Here is a 23,123-nt window from a genome sequence, read left to right as displayed (position 1 = left end):
CTTATACTTGGCCCATCCTGACTTTGGCATAGCTTCTATTGCTGTTGAGGAACCCAGCGGGTCCTAGCACAGCAATACACTTCAGTTTGATGTGTGGTCCCCAGACACAGTATAGCTGAAACATGCACTGGCCCCCTCTACCCATGGGCATTATGCCCCTGACCATAATGATGAGGAGAATCTTTTTGCAAGGTCATTTTTACCACAAAATTTACATTGTAAAAGCAACTCCCTAAAAACCATGTTAAAATTGTGGGAAGTTTTCACAATTTCTCCACATGTGGCATTTTTTGTTTTCCAGTACACTATATGGTAAAATGAATAGTGTCATTCAAAAGTCCATGAAAAACACACACGTTTTGCACGGACTGTGTTGAAGGTGTGTATGGCCATCCGTGTGCCGTGATTTTGGCACACGTGTTTTCTGTGTGCTATCCGTGATAGCACACGGAGAGCAGGAACTTTTTAGTCATCTGTTCCCAGCACTGCTGTCTCCTGCGCTGCTGTTTCTGTGTCTGTGATGCATTGAATATGCATGAGCTTAATGATCGGGCCTGGAAGCAAGTGACAGCAGCGCTGGAGACAGGTGAGTATAGAAGATAATTTTATTTCAAAGACATATGTTTTCTCCAGTACATGTCACACGGATCACATCAGTGTGCGGGCCATGACACATCAGTGCTACCGGAGAAAAACGGACTTAGCTCCGTGCAGAACACACGGACACACGGAAACTCGTCCGTGAAAAAACAGTGATATGTGCGCAGACCCATTGACTTTAATCGGTCTGCGTATGTCCGGCATGAACACGGACATCATATCTACTGAAATCACAGATGTGTGAAGGCGGTCTAAAGGGTGCTTTACACGAGACGACGGATCGTGCGATGCATCGTCAGGGTCACGGTTTTCGTGACGCACATCCGGCATCATACACAACGTCGTCTCGTGTGAAACCTCTGAGCGATGCAGTATCACTCACAAATCGTGAGTCGTGTACTCGTCGCTCAGTTTCATACTATCGTTTATTTTTACTTGTGCCGGTTGTTCATCGTTCCCGTGGCAGCACACGTCGCTCTGTGTGACAACACGGGAGCAATGAACTCTGCTTACCTGCGTCCCACGGCTCCCGCCGGCTATGCGGAAGGAAGGAGGTGGGTGGGATGTTTACATCCCGCTCATCTCCGCCCCTCCGCTTCTATTGGCCGGCAGCTGTGTGACGTCGCTGTGACGCCGAATGTCCCTCCCCATTCAGGAAGTGGATGTTCGCCGCCCACAGCGAGGTCGCTCAGCAGGTAAGTACGTGTGACGGGGGTTTCATGACTGTGCGACACGGGCAGCGATTTGCCCATGACGCACAAACGACGGGGGCGGGTACGATCGATTGTGAAATCGCACAATTGGCCGTCCCATGTAAAGCAGGCTTAAGATTGGGGGCAGGGGACGTACATTTAAAGCATCACTCCAGCGGTATAATAAAAAAAAAATGGGGTGTTGTTTTAACCGTCTGAGCTCAACATGTGTAAATGTAACCTAAATGATTCGGTGTGATGGTGCAAAATGGTAGCATATAAGGCCGCACTCTGTCTGAAACCGGCCCTGTGTATAAATGATGACAAGCTCCCGACCTATATAAAGGCTAAGTGCACAGATGCAGTGTGGTGCTGTCTTCAGGGCAGTGAGGACCTAGTCACACCTTGTACCATTGTGAAATTAGGGTATTTACTATATGTAATTGGAGCGTCAGCCTTGTGAGGTAGTAAGCTCTGCAGTCTCTATACTAAGTACTTTTCAGCACGAGGAGATACTATATGGTAATGTAATTTCTTGCTGTGGAGCCAGCATATCCCGCGTAGCGATACAATTCAATTACACGTTATAGAAAATAGCGCACTTGCAGCAGATGCTGACCTGCTCTCAGATCTGCTCTAATTGACTAAAATAATAATCTGTTAGTAGCATTGCTGGAAATAGGCTGCAGAAAATCTACAGAAAATTCTACTTTTTTAGCGCAGTTAAACTTATACTAATCTTTTGGACATGAATCAAAATCCCGGCTGCACGAGAAAATATTTACACAGGCGTCCTAGAAATCTGACATGTAGAGAAGGAAGCATACGATGATCCGCCTTATCTTATACGACGTCTTCTCTTTTTCCAGAATGCCCCATTGGCCTCTGGGGTCCAGACTGTATCCACACGTGTAACTGCCACAATGACGCCGAGTGCAGTGCCTATGATGGGGAGTGTAAATGTACCCCCGGATGGACAGGGCTGTTCTGCACCCAAAGTAAGTACCCGATCATCTCTGCTTGCACATCTAATATAGAAACGCTGTTCCCTGAATATTCTTCTTTAATATCTGTCCAGCAAAAGCCGTCAGTTGCTGCTGCTCCATTTACTAAATGTGCGTGCGGCACAAAATATCCAATGTAGATAAACCATTAAATGTGGCTATGCTATAAGTCACAATCAGAGGTGAAATATTGTACTGCCCCACAAGAAATGCATTCAGCAAATCTGGACAGCTTTATAATACGGGATTGCTTAAAAATCGAGTAATGCTAGCCATATATATCATTGTGCAATTTTTTTTTTACATTATCTGCCAAAAATCAGCTGCCGAGGTCCGGAGTGACAAGGTTCCTACACTGATGACTGACTGCTGACAGTTATCCTATGTTTCTTCACCTTAATCCTAATTACCACCCAACCTAGCTGGTTAGACTGATATGAAAGCGGAGCTATTTTATTATTCTCTCTCCTCAGGGTGACGTACTGCCCCCTCCTGGTATATCCTGCCTGCCTTCTGGCTATTCTCTTATTTCCACATAAACATGTACACATATATAAGTGTTTGCATACATGGTTTAACAATACAGGGACATGTTTACCCCAAGCAAAGTAGGAATTTGTATGATACAGTGCTGGCCAAAAGTATTGGCACCCCTGCAATTCTGTCAGATAATACTCAGTTTCTTCCTGAAAATGATTGCAATCACAAATTCTTTGGTATTATTATCTTCATTTATTTTGCTTGCAATGAAAAAACACAAAAGAGAATGAAACAAAAATCAAATCATTGATCATTTCACACACAACTCCAAAAATGGGCCAGACAAAAGTATTGGCACCCGTAGCCTAATACTTGGTTGCACAACCTTTAGCCAAAATAACTGGGAACAACCGCTTCCAGTAACCATCAATGAGTTACTTACAATGCTCTGCTGGAATTTTAGACCATTCTTTTTGGCAAACTGCTCCAGGTCCCTGAGATTTGAAGGGTGCCTTCTCCAAACTGCCATTTTGAGATCTCTCCACAGGTGTTCTATGGGATTCAGGTCTGGACTCATTGCTGGCCACTTTAGTAGTCTCCAGTGCTTTCTATCAAACAATTTTCTAGTGCTTTTTGAAGTGTGTTTTGGGTCATTGTCCTGCTGGAAGACCCATGACCTCTGAGGAAGACCCAGCTTTCTCACACTGGGCCCTACATTATGCTGCAAAATTTGTTGGTAGTCTTCAGACTTCATAATGCCATGCATACGGTCAAGCAGTCCAGTGCCAGAGGCAGCAAAGCAACCCCAAAACATCAGAGAACCTCCGCCATGTTTGACTGTAGGGACCGTATTCTTTTCTTTGAATGCCTCTTTTTTTTTCTTGTAAACTCTATGTTGATGGCTTTTCCCAAAAAGCTCAACTTTTGTCTCATCTGACCAGAGAACATTCTTCCAAAACGTTTTAGGCTTTCTCAGGTAAGTTTTGGCAAACTCCAGCCTGGCTTTTTTATGTCTCGGGGTAAGAAGTGGGGTCTTCCTGGGTATCCTACCATACAGTCCCTTTTCATTCAGACGCCGACGGATAGTACGGGTTGACACTGTTGTACCCTGGGACTGCAGGGTAGCTTGAACTTGTTTGGATGTTAGTCGAGGTTCTTTATCTACCATCCACACAATCTTGCGTTGAAATCTCTCGTCAATTTTTCTTTTCCTTCCACATCTAGGGAGGTTAGCCACAGTGCCATGGGCTTTAAACTTCTTGATGATACTGCGCACCGTAGACACAGGAACTTTCAGGTCTTTGGAGATGGACTTGTAGTCTTGAGATTGCTCATGCTTCCTCATAATTTGGATTCTCAAGTCCTCAGACAGTTCTTTGGTCTTCTTTCTTTTCTCAATGCTCAATGTGGTACACACAAGGACACAGGACAGAGGTTGAGTCAACTTTAATCCACGTCAACTGACTGCAAGTGTGATTTAGTTATTGCCAACACCTGTTGGGTGCCACAGGTAAGTTACAGGCGCTGCTAATTACACAAATTAGAGAAGCATCACATGATTTTTCAAACAGTGCCAATACTTTTGTCCACCCCCTTTTATATGTTTGGTGTGGAATTATATCCAATTTGGCTTTATGACAATTTTTTTTTTTTTTTTCATTGACGACAAATTAAATGAAGTTATTAATACCAAAGAATTTGTGATTGCAATCATTTTCAAGAAGAAACTGAGTATTATCTGACAGAATTGCAGGGGTGCCAATACTTTTGGCCAGCACTCTAGGTCTGTGATATTATGTGTGCAAAATGAATGATAGTCACATATTCTTCGTGTGTTGCTAGCAGATTTGGCACAGATGCAGATTTCAAGCGGGATTTGATCTTCTTAATTGCAAAGGGTTAAAATCTGCATCATAAATGGTGGAAAAACTTAGCAAATTCCTTGTCACTTTGAAAATATATTCTATGTAGTTTATTCCATCAAGTAAAAAAGATGTACAAAATTTTTAAAAGTGACACGTTTCGGCTGCAGCCTTTTTCATAAGCTAACTTTTGAAAGGGTGCCTGCATGCAGCCGAAACGCGTCACAGCCATTTTGTACATCTTTTTTTCTTGATGGAATAAACTAAGAATATATTATCAAAGTGAGCAGGAATTTGCTCATTTTTTCTGTCGTTCAGCATGGAGTCACGTAGTATTCATGCATAAGTCCTAACTACCATTTGTCGAAACGCGTTGGATCGGTCATCTGGTGTGTTCTGTGGGTGCCAATACCGCAGTGGCAGCTATTTAATGGTTTAAAAAGACGGATTTTTTTTTTTACTTATCCTCGCCTATAGTCCGCTGGATGTTTTCTTCCTTCTTGGACTTTCATCATAAATGGTCTGTTCAAAATTGCGGAGAAATGTCTGATATTGAGCCTAGTGTCTGATCAAAATCGACAATGCAAATCTATGGGTCCGTGAAAAAAAAAAAAAAAAAATCGGACACAACTGGAATACCATCCAAGTGTGGTCCAATTATAACAGAATGCTAGATAGGAAAAAAAATATTTTACACTAGAAACATTAAAGACACTCTGCGCAAACTGATGAAACGTCGATGAAGCATCGACTGAAGAAAATCGGTCTGGTTTTCAGGTACGTGAAAAAACAAGGGTATGTCCATACTACGTGTTTTAAATGGCAGCATACCCGCATTGTTTTTGAAGCAGATGACGTTTCAGGAATACAAAGTTGGAAGTTTTTCTGATGCATATTATTTGGCGTCTTTCTTGAAGTTTTTGCATCAGCTTTTCTCGATAAGGCCTTTTTAAGGAAATTACATGTATGAGATAGTGGCGGCTTCCACTCGGAAGTCGCCTGAAGAATGGCTAGGTCACTTCTTGCTGATTCACGGCTTTTGATGCCTGAATTGGTTCAAACAAGTTACAAAGAACGGAACATGCACAGCAAGCTATTTTGACATTGCAGTGCATATGTTTATTATTTTGGGCTTTTTAATGTGCTTTGTTTAGACAGGTTCCATGCAGAATCTGCCTGAAAAATACCCTTATGGTGGATTTACAAGCAATTCTGCAACTGGAAATCTGTTCTGTTTATCTGAATAAAGTTGTTTTGGAGGTAATCACATATACTGTATATCTGGAGATTCCATTCAGATGAATGGAGCACTCCAGAAATCTCTGCAACAAAATCTTTAGAGTGTAAAACCAATCGCCGGTCTCGCTCACACCACCATATATTGTGGATAAGTGGTATCAAATGTTTTATCAGATACAGTAGCACTCGAACCAATGTTATATTATAGGGCAGTTTCCTGATTCAGTGTGAGAAAAAATGCACAGCATGCTGTGAGTAACATTGCAAATTTGACGTTGTGCACCCATACATGTCTATGGGTGCGTGGAAATCAAGAGAATGCCCTCAGATGACATCCCAGTGCAGTCTGATTTCTGCAGAGTCACAGAAAGTTTTGCTCTCCATCACTTCCTGACTATGTGCTCTGATTCTCTCATGCTAGAGAATCGGATTACACTAAGGGCGGCTTTGCACGTTGTGACATCGCACGTGCGATGTCGGTGGGGTCAAATCGAAAGTGACGCACATCCTGCGTCACTTTCGACATCGTACTGTGTAAATGCTAGATGATACGATGAACGAGCGCAAAAACGTCGTTATCGTATCATCGTTGCATTCACCGACATTTCCATAATGCCGGTGCCGCGACAGGTACGATGTTGTTCCTCCTTCCTGCGGCAGCACACATCGCTGTGTATGAAGCCGCAGGAGCGAGGAACATCTCCTTACCTGCCGCCGGCGGCTATGCGGAAGGACGGAGGTGGGCGGGATGTTTACATCCTGCTCATCTCCGCCCCTCCGCCGCTATTGGCCGCCTGCCGTGTGACGTCGCTATGACGCCGCACGACCCGCCCCCTTAGGAAGGAGGCGGGTCGCCGGCCAGAGCGACGGTCGCAGGGCAGGTGAGTGCATGTGAAGCTGGCGTAGCGATAATTTTCGCTACGCCAGCTATCACACGATATCGTACCTGCGACAGGGGCGGGGACTATCGCGTGCGACATCGCAGCATCGGCTTGCGATGTCGCAACGTGCAAAGCCCGCCTAAGTCGACACTCTGATCGAACTTGGATCAGAGTTTGATCAGAGTATCATTACCATAATAGATCTGATTCTCTCATATAAAGCCCGCTTTACACGGTACAATATATCTTACGATGTGTCGGCGGGGTCACGTCGTAAGTGACGCACTTCCAGCATCGTAAGGTACATTGTAGTGTGTGACAGGTACGTGCGATTGCGATTGAACGTTAAAACGTTCATCGCATACATGTTGTTCATTTCTCTAGAATTGAACATCAGATTGTTCATCGTACCCGGGGCAGCACACATCGCAGTGTATGACACCCCGGAAATGATGAACAGATCTTACCTGCGTCCTGCGGCTCCCGGCCGGCAATGCGGAAGGAGGAGGTGGGCGGGATGTTTACGTCCCGCTCAGCTCCGCCCCTCTGCTTCTATTGGCCGGCTGCCACGTGACGTCGATGTGACGCCGAATGTCCCTCCCACTCCAGGAAATGGACGTTCGCCGCCTACATCGAGGTCGTATGGACGGGTAAGTATGTGTGACGGGGGTTAATTGTCTGTGCGGCACATTCAACAAATTGAACGTGCCACACATATGATGGGGGTGTTGCAAATCGCATACGATATCATATGCGAAATTGCAACGTGTAAAGCAGGCTTAAGAGAATTAACTCTTGTGTGACCCTGGCCTAAGGTTGGGGCTACACAACAACACTGGGCAAACATTGGCCATGTGACAGGTGTTGTCGTGTAGCCCTGGCCTTAGGGGAGGTGCACCTTGAGTCATTTTGCTGAGTTTTTAGGCCATGTGCGCACGTAAGTGCGTACTGCACCGCAGCATAAAGTCACTGCTTGTGCAATTCAGAACGCAGCTGAAAAGCTCCGTTCTGAAAGTTTGGTGTCTGCAGAATTCATGCAGAATTTGTGTGTTCTGGATACTGCCTCTCCCACAGACAGAGTGGAGAAAGCATCCAGAACGCACAAAACAATTGACATGTTACTTTTTAGAACGCAGCGTTTTGACAGCATGCTAAACGCTGCGTTCTAAAAAGCAACGTGCGGATGGATTTTGCACAATCTATATAGATTGTGCTGGGGACGCAGGACGCATGCTTTTACGTTGCGGTGCAGAACGCAGCATGTAATTACGCAACGTGCGCACATGGCCTTAGAGTGAAGACTCCAAGATTCTGAGGAGTTTTGAGTTTCTGCTCCAAAAACTCAGCAAAAAAATTGCGTACGAACATACCTTTAGGCTAGAGACTTTTTTGCTGCATTCAAAAACTATAAACTTTTTGAGAAATATTTTTTAAACGTTTCAGAAGAGTTTTTTTCCTGAAACATTCTTTGCAGCCTTTTCATTTGACAGTGCTTAGTTTGCAGCCGATTCTAATAGCATTCACTTAAGGGCTCTTCTCCACTTGCAATTTCCATGTGCGAGTGCGATCCAATAAAAAATCGGATCGCACTCGCACCAATGTTAAGCTATGAGGCATTGTCCACTAGCTTAATTTTATACGATACGACTCATGCTGCGATTTGCACCGAATCTCAGCTCTCGCACCCCCCCATACAAGCCTATGGGAGTGAGAAAAAAATCAGAATACGGGTGGCATGCGCATGTCATACAGATGGCATACGCATGTCACACGGATCCTTGACACTTGCATACAGCATCGGACTGGCTACCGGAGGAATCTCTAGTAAGACCAGTCCTGGCCGCGGTTACATGCACTGAACTCCGGAGCTATCACCTGAGCTCTGGAGTGCAGCCTGAACTGAACAGCGAGTGCCGAGTCATTGATTCCCCGGCGACTGCTGTTCAGTTCATGACAGCTGTGGACAGACCGGGCTGAACTCTTGATCTCAGCTGACTGCTCCGGAATTCAGTGCAGGTAACCGCGCCAGGACTGGTATTACTGGAGATTCCTCCGGTAGCCAGTCCTGCGCTGCTTGCATAAACACTCACATAGCACTCGCATGACGCTCGCATGTCATACAAATGCTATGTGAGAAAAAAAAACACCGTACGCAGACCACACGCAGGACACTCGACTCACATTTGTAGCCGAGTATCGCAGTGATTTTTTTTAACGCAAGTGGAGAAGAGCCCTAAAGAGGTGACTTGCACATTTTTTCCACCCATTTTTTTTGCAACCTGAAGTGCGGAAAAAGCTTCAAATCTCTACATATGAACAGAAAAGAGAATTAGCATTGAAATGACTAGAATTCTAATTCATATGTTGTAACAATTTCTGGAGCAGATCCAAAGACCCTCTTCAAAATACTAGGTGTGCACATAACCTTAAAATCCGCATAGCTGGTCAATTTTCAGTAGAGATTTTATTTTGGAACATGTGGATAAGATTTGGAACAATGATTTGCACAATGCTGATACTGTAATACACTGTGGATTTTACTCCCTAAAATCCAAGTGAATTTAACCTAAGGACAAACTTGTTTCAGGATCATAAAGCACAAGTCCTGTCTAGTGATCTGTAGTAAAAGGCCCCCATCCACCTCCCCCCCCAGCCACACTGAGAATGGGGCTCGGCAGTGCCCCTTCTGAATATAGCAGAGGTCGAGCAGGTGTACCTCCTTTCCATTCGCCATTCATTCTCTATGGGACTGTCAGAGATAGCCAAATGTTGCTGGAATTTCTACCACTGTCCTGTTCATCTGAATGAAATATGTGCACATTATAAAAACAAACCCACTAAGAATTAAGGGATTTTTGAGTACCAAAAATGAATCTACCAGACACACTGATGCATTTGTAAAATAAACAATTTGCATCCATTCGTTAATCTGGCTGTCAAGGTAATGAGCAAACCACTATTCTAGACTGCATGGTCACTCTATCTCTGGTATGATAACATAACAGCCAGTTTCAGACGAACAAATTACATATTCAAGTCCAGAACGCAAGAAAATAAGCCATCACTGAATCACAGATCCCGTAAAAAACACATTTCAGAATTTGTCTCACCGATTTATATAAAAGTAAAACTATATATGTTTGGTATCTGCACACTTGTACTGACTGAGGACTCATATTCCCAGGTCAGTTTTACCATATAGTTAAAGCGCACCAATCACCAGGATTTTTGTATATAAGCTAAAGCCAGTGCTATACTGGCACTATCAGGCTGATTCTATACATACAGTGCTATACTGGCACTATCAGGCTGATTCTATACATACAGTGCTATACTGGCACTATCAGGCTGATTCTATACATACAGTGCTATACAGGCACTATCAGGCTGATTCTATACATACAGTGCTATACTGGCACTATCAGGCTGATTCTATACATACAGTGCTATACTGGCACTATCAGGCTGATTCTATACATACAGTGCTATACTGGCACTATCAGGCTGATTCTATACATACCTGTAGTGGTCAGCTCTGAGATAAAGGTTTTGAAATCCAAGAAAGTAAAGTTTATAAAATCATCAGCTTCTTGAGTGACAGCAGCTGAGGATTAGATAATATCTGGGGGGTATTCATAGTTATCCCCTCCCCTGTTAGAATTAGCAGGGCCTTAGCCAATAGAAATATGTTGCTTCTTGGTATCAGCTTTGTTGGCTGAGGCCCCGCCCCTTCCGGTCACATGGGTATGACCTCACACAGGTCCTGCTAGTTAAAATTTGAATCGAGTGTATAATACTTATGCTAATTATAACAGGGAGAGGGGATAACTATGAATACCCCCCAGATATTATCTGCTCCTCAGCTGCTGTCACTCAAGAATCTGCCGATTTTATAAATTTACTTTTGTGGATTTCAAAACCTAAACATCTGAGCTGACCACTACAGCTATGTATAGAATCAGCCTGATAGTGCCAGTATAGCACTGGCTTTAAGCTATATACGAAAATCCTGGTGATTGGTTCCCTTTATGGTAAATAAAAAAAAGCAATTGTTCAATTGCACTTTTTGTTGCAATTTCACCAAATTTGAAAAAAAATTCCCATTTTTCAGTACAATATGTGGAAAAATGAATGGTGTCATTCAAAAGTACAACTCATCCCGCAAAAAATAAGCCCTTATATGGCTATATGGAAGGAATAATAAAAAAGTTCTGGCTCTTGAAAGAAGGGGAGATAAAAAAAAAAAGGAAAATGGCCAGGTGGTGAAGGGGTTAATGTACATAGAGTATTATATTATATAAAAGACGGTGTTAAAAACGCATTGCATACGGATGCTAGAGGCAAAAAAAAACACACACACACTCGCATGACATATGAAATGATGACATACAAATGACACTCATCCAACTTTCCTGGCTGAGAATTGGAGGGATTTTATATTCGCAGATGTGAGTGAATCCTTTGCATGATTTTACAGCATGATGAAGATTTTCAATCCACAACAAGACTTGTTTTGCAAAATTGATACAAATTGTAACTACAGAATTCACACTTTGTAAGAAAAATCCACAGGAAGATACACAGATTGTATTACTTTGTCTTTACTTTTTCAAAGTTATAGGGTAATGGTGTGCACTCAGCTAGAGTATGGTTTCATTAGAGGTGCTAGTGTGGGGTCAATAGTCCCAGAACATATTATATAATAGACACCGCACTCTCTTGTTGATAAAATGAAGACAAAAAGTTTTTTTTTTGCAAAAAAGTGATTATTTATTTGATGGCGACAAAAGATGGTGGACGTTTCGGCCCAACGGCCTTTATCATGTATGGTCGCTCCACAAGAGGGCTGTTTCAGAAGAGAAGAAAATAATGGAGCAGGATGGAAGGAGTACCACCAAGAATAGTTTATGATACAAGATTTTCCAGAGGATGAAGTCTAGAAGCAGGTTAGATTTCCTTTGGCTGGAAGGAATTCGTGTACATGTATTCCAATGGAAGAGATTTCCAGCTTTTATCTTTATATATTCACCTTCCCAGGTGGCGTGGAGAAGGAAAATATCCACCCCACCAATGTCTAAAACCTCCTCCTCCACATGAGAGAAGTCTGCAGGAGCCTTTATCAGATGGTGGTTATATACATGTTCTCTTACAACCACCCAAACGTCTATGTGATCCACATGAATATATATATCTATATATATAATTGCCTTATTCTGTCTGTCTGTCTGTCTGTCTGTCTGTCTATCTGTCTGTCTGTCATGCTCCGAAATTGTGTCCTTACGGTGACACAAAGCTGATTGGCCGCTGGGCTCGCCATGGCCCCGCCCCCCCACACGGATTGGCCTCTCGCCCCGGCTCTCTGCAGGCCCCGCCCCCTCACGCAATGCACGCTCGCTCTGGCCCAACTGACACGGAGCCCCGATTCCCAGGTGAGTACACACACACACATCAGATCACACTCACTCTCACACACACCTCACACATCACAACATGCTGGGATATCGCTTGCTTCTACACCGGCTCCGTCAGGATCCCAGCAGCGCCACACATAACCTTGCGATGCTGGGATCTTCACGGAGCCCGTGAACGCTGTTAACCATTATACACATCGGGTAACTAAGGTCCCTTAGTTACCCGATGTGTATCATAGTTACCAGTGTACACCGGCTCACACTCAGTCTCACACACACCTCACACACACATCACATCGCATCCACACATCAAGGTCCTGCAGCGGCGGAAAATACAGACACATAACAGCACACACATAACAGCACACACATAACAGCACACACACATATACACACACAAATCAGATCACACTCACTCACACACACACATCACATCGCATCCACATACTCACAACATCCTGGGATATCGCTTGCTTCTCGGCGGCGATACTGTGCTGTTGTGATCTTCCAGGACCTGCCGGAGGATCACATGGCCAGAAGCATGTGATATCCCCGGATGTTGTGAGTATAAGCGCGTATGTGCGATATCGTCAGTGTCTGTGTGTGTGAGTGTATGCGATCGGGTGTGTGTGAGTGGATGCGATCGGGTGTGTGTGAGTGTATGCGATCGGGTGTGTGTGAGTGGATGCGATCGGGTGTGTGTGAGTGGATGCGATCGGGTGTGTGTGAGTGGATGCGATCGGGTGTGTGTGAGTGGATGCGATCGGGTGTGTGTGAGTGGATGCGATCGGGTGTGTGTGAGTGGATGCGATCGGGTGTGTGAGTGGATGCGATCGGGTGTGTGTGAGTGGATGCGATCGGGTGTGTGTGAGTGGATGCGATCGGGTGTGTGAGTGGATGCGATCGGGTGTGTGAGTGTCGGCAGAGGAGCACGGCGTGCTGGAGAAGGCTGGGAGCAGAGAGGCTGATCATGGGGAAGGCTGGGAGGAGAGAGGCTGATGCTGGGGGAGGCTGGGAGGGGGAGGCTGGGACGAGGGAGGCTGATGCTGGTGGAGGCTGATGCTTGGGGAGGCTGATGCTGGGGGAGGCTGGAAGGAGAGAGGCTAATGCTGGTGGAGGCTGATGCTTGGGGAGGCTGATGCTGGGGGAGACTGGGAGGGGAAGGCTGATGCTGAGAGAGGCTGGGAGGAAGGAGGCTGGGAGGAGAGAGGCTGATCCTGGAGAAGGCTGGGAACGAAAGGCTGATGCTGGGGGAGGCTGGAAGGAGAGAGGCTGATGCTGGGGGAGGCTGGAAGGAGAGAGGCTGATGCTGGTGGAGGCTGATGCTGGTGGAGGCTGATGCTTGGGGAGGCTGATGCTGGGGGAGACTGGGAGCGGAAGGCTGATGCTGAGGGAGGCTGGGAGAGGGAGGCTGGGAGGAAGGAGGCTGGGAGGAGAGAGGCTGATCCTGGGGAAGGCTGGGAAGGGGAGGCTGATGCTGGGGGAGGCTGGAAGGAGAGAGGCTGGAAGGAGAGAGGCTGATGCTGGTGGAGGCTGATGCATGGGGAGGCTGATGCTGGGGGAGACTGGGAGCAGAAGGCTGATGCTGAGGGAGGCTGGGAGGAAGGAGGCTGGGAGGAAGGAGGCTGGGAGGAGAGAGGCTGATCCTGGGGAAGGCTGGGAAGGGGAGGCTGATGCTGAGGGAAGCTGGAAGGAGAGAGGCTGATGCTGGGGGAGGCTGGAAGGAGAGAGGCTGAGGCTGGGAGGAGAGAGGCTGATGCTGGGGAAGGCTGATGCTGAGGGAGGCTGGGAGGGGAAAGCTGATGCTGGGGAAGGCTGGGAGGACGGAGGCTGGGAGGAGAGAGGCTGATCCTGGGGAAGGCTGGGAGAGGGAGGCTGATGCTGGAGGAGGCTGGAAGGAGAGAGGCTGATGCTGGCGGAGGCTGATGCTGGGGAGGCTGGGAGAGGGAGGCTGATGCTGAGGGAGGCTGGGAGGAGGGAGGCTGGGAGAGGTAGGCTGAGAGAAGAGAGGCTGATGCACACACACACACACACACACACACGCGCGCGCACTGCACAACACACCACACACACACACACACACACTGGGAACCACAAACAACTGCCCTACACAGACACCCACACACACAGACAACGCTGCACACACACAACACCCAACACACAAACACCGCGGCACACACAAATATACGCACATACCGCACAACACACACATTGCACAAAACATACCTCCCCCCAAAACACACCACACACACACAAACTGCGCAACACACACACAACGCTACAGACACACAGCGCTCCACAAACAACGCAACACACGCAACACACATACAACACCGCTCTCACCCCCCGTCACACCCAGACAACACCCAGAACATGTACAGCGCCTACACAAACACTTGGTAACTACAGACAACAACATCTCTCTCTCTATATATATATATATATATATAACAAAAATCATACATGAACTACACAATACGTAAATTCTAGAATACCCGATGCGTAGAATCGGGCCACCTTCTAGTATATATATATATATATATATATATATATATATATATGTTCACACAGTATGTTCAGTCTTTTGAGGGTCTTTTAATCACTGCAAGTTTCAAAAGATGCTAAGAAGTTTAAAGAAGTGACCTGACCATTTTTCAGGAATTTTCCCTCTCCATAGGCATTCCATACTTTACAGTATAAGTCACTGGAAAGGCTCAGAAGACACCCGGGGGTATTTTGATCATTTTCCCAGCAATTTTGCTAATGAAACCATCATTGTTAGGCGCCCTTCACACGTTAGTGATTCCAGTAGTATGACGTCTGTTTTCATACGTACCGGAGACACGGCCATACGCAGATCCATTAAAATCAATTTGTCTACACACATATCAGTGTTTTCACAAGGACCGTGTGTCCGTAGGGAGCACAAGTGTGTCCGTGTGTTCCACACAGAGACAAGTCAGTTTTTCTCCGGCAGCATTGATGTCACACGGACCACACAGTAGTCTGATCAGTGTGACACGTACCAGAAAAAACATGTGGCTTTGAAATAAAATTATTTTCTATACTCACTTGTCTCCAGCGCTGTTGTCTTCGGCGCTGCTGTCAATTGCTTCAGGGTCCGCTCATTATGCTCATGAATATTCACTGCACTGCGGACCCGGAAGTGTTACGTCAGCGCCGAAGTCAGCAGCACCATGGAAAGCAGCGCCAGGACAGGTGAGTAAAAATGTACTGATCTCCGTGGGCCAACACATGAACACACGTGTGCCAAAATCACGGCACACGGAGGGCCATACGCGCTTTCAACACGTCCATGCAAAACGTGTTTGTTTTCCACAGACGTGTGAAAGTAGCCTTAAATGTAGAGAAAAAAATTACTGGGAAAAAAACAAGCAGTACAAGAGACTCCCAAAAAGCCAGAAAAAAAATACTAAAACACATTATATGCCAGAAACATTGAAAATGACACACAAAAAAGGGGCAAATCAAGAAAAAAAACGGCATCTCATGAATCTTCTTCCTTTTGGAAGACTCTACAGTTTTGCCAGCATGTAAAACACGTTGTGCGCACATACCTTATCACTTTTTTCCTCTGTCTACTTTCAGTGTTGGCTAGAGAAAAAAAAATGTATCACAAACTTCAAAGTTAGACTGTGCGTACATATCTGAGGCTCCGTCCGATTCTCTATGTTTCTAATTGAAATGTATTGAGTCATACAGAACATGTTATATAATTGCGCTCCAAAGCGAGAACTATTACGGCCTTGGGTTTTTTGACCCTTGGCCATTAGAGAAACAACTGAAACCTGAAAGATAATGAAATTTTGTTTTCTCCAGAAGAGTCAGTTAAAAGGTCACAAAACTGGAATTGCATTCAGCTCTCCGCAGCTACAGGAGTCTATCAGCAGCCGCTTGTGCTCTAGAGCAGTGGCTCTCAATTCTAGTCCTCAAGTATCCCCCTCACAGGTCACAACTTAGCATATCCTATGAGAGAATACCTGTGGCAGTTATTGGGGCAACACTGAGGAGATTCAGAAAACAAGGGCCTTTTTACATGAGAATTGGAGATAAAAATCTGTATTAGGCCAGAATCACACTTGCTAGTGCCTCGCGTGTAACTAGCGCGAGTCTCTCATGGTAGAACCCGGCTTGGCCGCACACTCCCCTGACAGGAGCGGGTAGGTTGCATGTATCTGTGCAGCTCAGACGCTCCAGTATGCATAGTGTGCGGCCATGCTGGGTTCTACCATGAGAGACTCGCGCGAGTTACACGCGATCCACTAGCAAGTGTGATTCTGGCCTTAGAACAAGGCTTCTTTTTTTCTATTGTGGCCTCATCTGCTAGAACATGGTGATGCTTGGGCCTCACCAATAGGCTGGAGTCACTTGCGTGTGACTCGCACAAGGATCACATTGCATCACCCGGACCTGCCGCAGCTCTCCTACCAGGAATGGGTCAGCTGTATGTATTTCTATGCAGCTGACCCGCTTCTGTCTGGGGAGCTGCCAAGGGGTCCAGCCAGTGCAATGTGATGTGATCCTCACACACAAGTGACTCCAGCCTTAGGCTGTGTGCGCACGTGTGCGCATTGCATGCATTTACGCTGCGTCTAGCACTGCAGCGTAAATGCATGCGTCCTGCATCCCCAGCACAATCTATGAAGATTGTGCATAATCCATCTGCACGTTGCGTTTGAGAGCGCAGTGATTTGGATGCTGAAATTTTGATCCAAATCACTGCGTTCAAAAATGCAACATGTCACTTCTTTCATGCGCTTTGGATGCTGCTCCCATTCTGTCTAAGGCCTGCAACACACATCCGTGCCGCTGGTACGTGTTTGGGACTTTTTGACGCGTACTGGCGACACGAACACACATACACCAATGTTACCCTATGGTAACAGGCACACACACGTAAAGCCACACGGAACGTGTGTCCGTGTGGTATGTACGTGTGTGCTTTTTTTAACACGGATGACATGTCTGCGTTTCGCTGGCATCATGCAGACACGGACCCGCTAAAGTCAATGGGTCCGTGTCTGCACGTATGTGACACGGTCCAGGTACGTGTGCTTTCCGTACGGTCCGTGTGCGTTTTTTTTTTGTTTTGTTTTTTTAATGGTGAAACGGCTCAAGACACACAGACTGCACACGGACATGACACGTACGTATCTCACGCATACACGGACATTCAACACGCATGCACGGCAAGCATATGCCATCACACTGATGTCACACGTACCGGAGAAACGGACATCCAAAACGGAACACGGACCCGAAAAACGGATCGCGAGACACACATGTGTTTTCTGCGGACGTGTGTTTCAGGCCTATGGGAGAGGCAGCATCCCGAGTGCATGAAATCGGCATTTTTTCTGCAGAAACACTGCATCCATTATGCAGTGTTTCTGCTGCGATTTGAAGCGCACATGAGCTGTCAAATCACTGCAGAATTTTCTGCAGTGACATGACGCATCGTGCACACATGCCCTTAGTCTGTGATTACACAAATATAGGTTCTCTCATGTGAGAGGATTGGATCGATTATGCAAATGACACTCTGATCAATATCTGATCAAAGTTCGATCTGAGTGTCACCTTAGTGAGGTGAGGAGAAGATGCAGGACAATATTTCTCCATCTTATCCATTCTGTAAGCTTGTGCAAATTGGATGTAATCCGAGTACAGTCCAATGGTTGCTACGCACCCACAGACTTAAAATTACAGAATTATTTTGGGGTTTTTTTATTTACCGTGTTCACGATTTTGAAAAACTGACCTGCTAATATGATTCCCCAGGTCAGTACAAGTTTGTAGATACCAAAGATGTGTAGTTGTACTTTTATCTAAGTGGTGAAAAAAATTCAGAAGTTTGTAAAAAAGAAAAAGAATTGCGCTTTTGTCGCCATTTTCCGAGTCCCATAGCGATTTCATTTTTCGGAATCTGTGATGGTTTATATTTTGCATCTTGAGTTGTGATGGGCAGACTGTAAAAGTTCGTATCCATGCGGGTTCAAAAGCACCGACCCCGGGCCCAGAGTTCTCATGGAACTCCGGGTACCGATCAAATCTGGCCACCCGAGTAATTAAAAAAAAAAAAAGAAAAGAAAAAGATAATAAAGGAAAGCGGATGTGATATACTTACCAGTGTCCCATGCAGTTGTAATGCTACTTCCGGGTCGCCCATTATCCCTCATGCATATTCACTGCTTTCCCCACCCACCAGCAGTCCCGATATTTGATTGGTTGCAGTCAGATGCACCCCCACCCTGTGAGACAGTGTGTCTGACTGCTTTCAATCACAGATGCTGTCTGCATGTCAATAATGTAAACATAAATAAATTAAAAAAAATTGTCACAGGGTCCCCCCCATATTATGATACTCAGCACAGATAAATAATATGGCTACAGGCTGCAGCCCCAAACCTATCTTGGCTGTGTATCAAAATAAGAGGCACAACATGCAGCTTTTTTAAAAATTATTTGAATAAATAATTTAAAAAACTCAGCATGCAGTCCCCCCCAAATTTTTTACACAGCCATGATAAAGCAGACAGCTTGGGGCTGGTATTCTCAGGTTGGGGAGACCCATGGTTATTAGGTCCCCTAGCCTAAAAATAGCAGCCGACAGCCGCCGAGGATTGTTGCACCAATTCGATGAAACTATTCCGGAATTTTACTTGGCTCATCCCAATTGCCCTGGAGTGGTGGCAGGTTAATGACACTCACAGCTGCCACAAAGCCCTAGATTAGTAATGGGAGGTGTTTGAGACCCTCCATTACTAATTTGGAAGTGAAAAGAAATAAAACACAAAACACAGACAAAATCCTTTATTTGAAATAAAATACCAAAAATCCAGCCTCTTTCTCCCCACTATTAACGCCCAAAACAGCCAGTTTCGACAAAATCTACACAATATCTCATGACAATTCCAGTTCTGCTATATTACTGAGGGCAAAGTGTGTGGGCTCAGAACATTACCACATGCTGTGGGCTTCAGGCAGAGAATGAGTGGTGACGTCACTCAGTTTTTTTGCAGTGACAGCTGGAGGTTCCCACAGTCCTCCACTTGTGACTGCACGTAACCTGACTTGAGGTGAGGTCACAGTTTAATGAGGTCACCTGAGATAGTTTACCTGCGGTCAAAGCTGCGGTACCATGGGAACCTCCAGCTATGATCGCAAATAAACTGACTGACATCACCGCTCATCACTGCGGCTCAGTCTCTGGCTGAAGCCCACAGCATGCAGTTATGTTCTGTGCCCACGTGATGGGCCTTCAGTATGTATCTAGCAGACCTGGAATCTTTGTGGGACCTCGTGTGGATTACGTGGCAACTGGACGTTTTGGGGCTTAATAAAAAGGGAAAAGGAGGGGGGTTGTATTTAGTTTCAAGTAAAGTATTTTTTCTGTGTTTTATTACTTTTCACTTACAGATTAGTAATGGGGAGGGGTCTCATAGATGCCTCCCATTACTAATCTACAGCTTAGAGGCAGCTGTGAGCTGTCTTTAACCTTTTATTACCCCGATTGCCACTGCAACAATCCTGGACAGCTGCAGGCTGCTATTTTTAGGCTGGGGAGGGCAATAACAATGAGTGCTCCCCAGCCTGAGAATAACAGCCCTCAGCTGTTGGCTTTATCATGGCTCGGTATCACAATTCTTGGGGGGACTGAACGCTGAATTTTTAAAATTATTTATTGAAATACTTTTTTTTTTAATAAAAGCCACATGCAGTCCCTCTTATTTTGAAATGCAATGTTTTGATCCCCTGTTATTGTATTTTAATGCAATGTTGTGGTGAACAAAAAAATCATAATTTGGGCGTTTAGAATTTTTTTCTCGCTACATCATGTACTAATCAGATTAATTGATTATATATTTTGATAGATTTTGCATTTCTGAACGCGATAATACCCCAAATATGTGTTTTTTTTATTTTTTAGTATTGTTTTATTTTCGATGGAACAAAAGGAAGGTGATTGGAACTTTGAGGGTATGTGCGCGCGTTGCTTTTTACCTGCTTTTTTGCTGCTTTTTCTTCTGCGCTGTTTAATGCCAAAATGGATGTGTTCTTCTATTCAAGCAAAGTCTATGGGAATTTGGGTTTCTTGTTCACACTATGTTGTTCAAAATGCTGCCTTTTTGTGGCAGAACTTTGGTCAAAAACTCAGCTTTGCAGTGCAAAACCCAAATGGCAAAAACAATTGACATGTTGCTTCTTTGAAAAGCTGAGTTTTTGACCAAAGTTCTGCCACAAAAAGGCAGCATTTTGAACAACATAGTGTGAACAAGAAACCCAAATTCCCATAGACTTTGCTTGAATAGAAGAACACATCCATTTTGGCATTAAACAGCGCAGAAGAAAAAGCAGCAAAAAAGCAGGTAAAAAGCAACGTGCGCACATACCCTTAAGGCGGAGATTGCCATATTTTTTCAAACTTATTTTTTAATGATTTCACTAGTTATGGCTGCACTCTCTGGTCACTTCTGATCAGAGCGATGCTTCAGCACCGTTCTGATTAGTAGAAATGCTGCTCTTCTGTGAGTGTCGCCGCTCTGCCGGCATTAACAGGAAACACGTCATGGCAGCGACAGGGGTCATCTTCTGACCCCACACTGCCATGCAGACTCATTGGTGTCCCATGATTGTGTCACAGGGATGACAATAGCAGCAGGGAACAGCACAATCCCTGCTGGAGCGCTTGTTAGCTGCACATGTCTGCTGAGTAGATCAGCAGACATGTGCAAGGAATAACGCAGGCTTGCCAAGCGAGCACGCATTAAAGGGACAGACATGGACAGATACGAATGTGATTGTGAAGGGGTTAAGTGTAAAAGCAGAGCTTTAATGTACTATAAAAAAATTAATTAAAAATATTGCTTCAATTCTGCACCACAAATGCATCAAATAAAAGGGAAAATGCATAACAAAAAGACATTAATCAGAGAAGATTATTATTGTGTTGCACACGTTGAGCATTTGGTGAGGTTTTTTTTTACCTTAGCCAAAACCAGGAGTGGGTGATAAATACAGAAGTGGTGACATGTTTCTATGAAACTTTTCCACTCCTGATTTTGTCTTACAAATACTGAGGTAAAAAACTCACCAAATACTCAATATGTGCACATGGCCTAAGGCTAGGGCCCCACTTTGCGTTTCCACCTGCGTTTCAGGTGCTTTTTTGGTCCGTTTTGAGAAGCACCTTTTTCATGTCAAAATGCTTGCGTTTCCATTTCCCATTAAAGTCAATCGCAAATGTGTTTTTTCCGACCCCACTTTGCATTTGTAAACGCATCTGCGAATTTGCATATTTTGTGGCAAAAAACATGCGTTCAAAGAAGCAGCATGTCAATTGTTTTTGCCATTTTCGGTCAGTTTTGCTAACATTGAAGTCAATGAGAAATGGCAAAAACCAAGAATCCTCCAAATTTCTGCGTTTAACCTGCTTTTTAGGTGCAGAAAACATGCGTTTTGGACTTCAAAAACGCATGCTTTTTGGACATCAAAATAATGATTTCATATGTCCCTTTACACACACACATAGTCCGAGCAATAAAATTAAAAAAATTATTAATTTATTGCTAATTTTTCGTTAAATATCGAATTAACACAAAAAATTAATGATATAAATATATTTCCATTATTTTACTGTAAATTAGAGATTTGTTTAACTTTGTCCCTTTTTTTCATTCTGTTTGACTGCTCAAACTTTATTTAGCTGTGTCTTGATGTTCAAAACGCATCTTTCAAAACGCAAGTGGAAAAGCAGGTAAAAAGCGCTGAAAACGCAGCTAAAACGCGGGAAATACACATGCGTTTTCAGCGCTAAATTTCAGAAAAAGGCAACTTTGGTCAAATCAATTAAGGCAAAAACATGCGTTCTAAACTGCAAGTAGGAAAACGCAAAGTGGGACCCTAGCCTTATAGTTCGGACACCTGCGGAAAAACATGCGGAGAAAAAGTAGCAAATAAAGTGTATAATTTATCCTACGTGTGAACGCGACCTTTTATTATATAAGTAGATTGGAGGCAGACTAGGGCAGCCATAATGCTGTTGGTTGTTATCCTCTAGATATGTGGTCCATTATGTCCGGTAATGATACTAATGTGTAGACAATTATTAACAGGCAGCAGAGAATATTGCCCCATGAATAGTACAGTAATTCATGGTGTATATATACAGTATATAGCACATAGCTGTTTATCCCTTTATATATGAAGAATACAATAGTAATATAGTACCAAACACAGGAGCTCAGGTGCGGGTTACATGAGAGCAGAAATGTGCTGAATCAGCTGTTCTCCTTGGGTGATCAGTCATGAAACGTTCCCTTTGTGCACCTGTATGTCATGCTATGAGATTATTTCATAATTTAGTGACAGGACAAAGCGCAAAACTACAGGAATTATACAAGTCTTACGTAACATCCGGATATGGAGGAAAAGATCAGCGAAAATAGCTACAGTATTAGATTTATTTTATTTGCTGTTGACGTATAGTGTAAAGGGGGCTTTACACGGTAGCGATATCGCTAGCAATTTGTAGCGATAGCGAGTGTGTAAGCACCCGCCCCCGTCGTGCATGCGATTGTTTGTGATCGCTGCCGTAGCGAACATTATCGCTACGGCAGCGTCACACGCACTTACCTGGTCGGCGGCGTCGCTGTGACTGCCGAACAATCCCTCCTTCAAGGGGGAGGGACGTTCGGCATCACAGCGATGTCACCGCAACGTCACTAAGCGGCCGGCCAATCAAAGCGGAGGGGCGGAGATGAGCAGGACGTAACATTCCGCCCACCTCCTTCCTTCCGCATTGTGGCCGGCGGCAGGTAAGGAGACGTTCCTCGCTCCTGCGGTGTCACACATAGCGATGTGTGCTGCCGCATGAGCGATGAACCACCTGGATAAACAACCCTTACCGATTTTTGAGTTTGGGACGACCTCT

General features: G+C 44.8%; 1 protein-coding gene across 5 annotated transcripts in view; it reads left to right on the top strand.

The window, feature by feature from the left end:
• Positions 1 to 23,123, top strand: part of MEGF11 (multiple EGF like domains 11) — a 789,316-nt gene that overhangs the window by 686,438 nt on the left and 79,755 nt on the right. For all 5 annotated transcript variants that reach the window (XM_075346053.1, XM_075346052.1, XM_075346050.1 and 2 more), the window contains exon 17: positions 2,162 to 2,290. In XM_075346053.1, coding sequence (XP_075202168.1) covers positions 2,162 to 2,290 — 129 coding nt within the window. The remainder of the gene's footprint in view (positions 1 to 2,161; positions 2,291 to 23,123) is intronic.

This window comes from Anomaloglossus baeobatrachus, chromosome 4, assembly GCF_048569485.1.
Source record: "Anomaloglossus baeobatrachus isolate aAnoBae1 chromosome 4, aAnoBae1.hap1, whole genome shotgun sequence".
Taxonomy (NCBI): domain Eukaryota; kingdom Metazoa; phylum Chordata; class Amphibia; order Anura; family Aromobatidae; genus Anomaloglossus; species Anomaloglossus baeobatrachus.
This window is presented reverse-complemented; position numbering and strand designations above follow the sequence as displayed.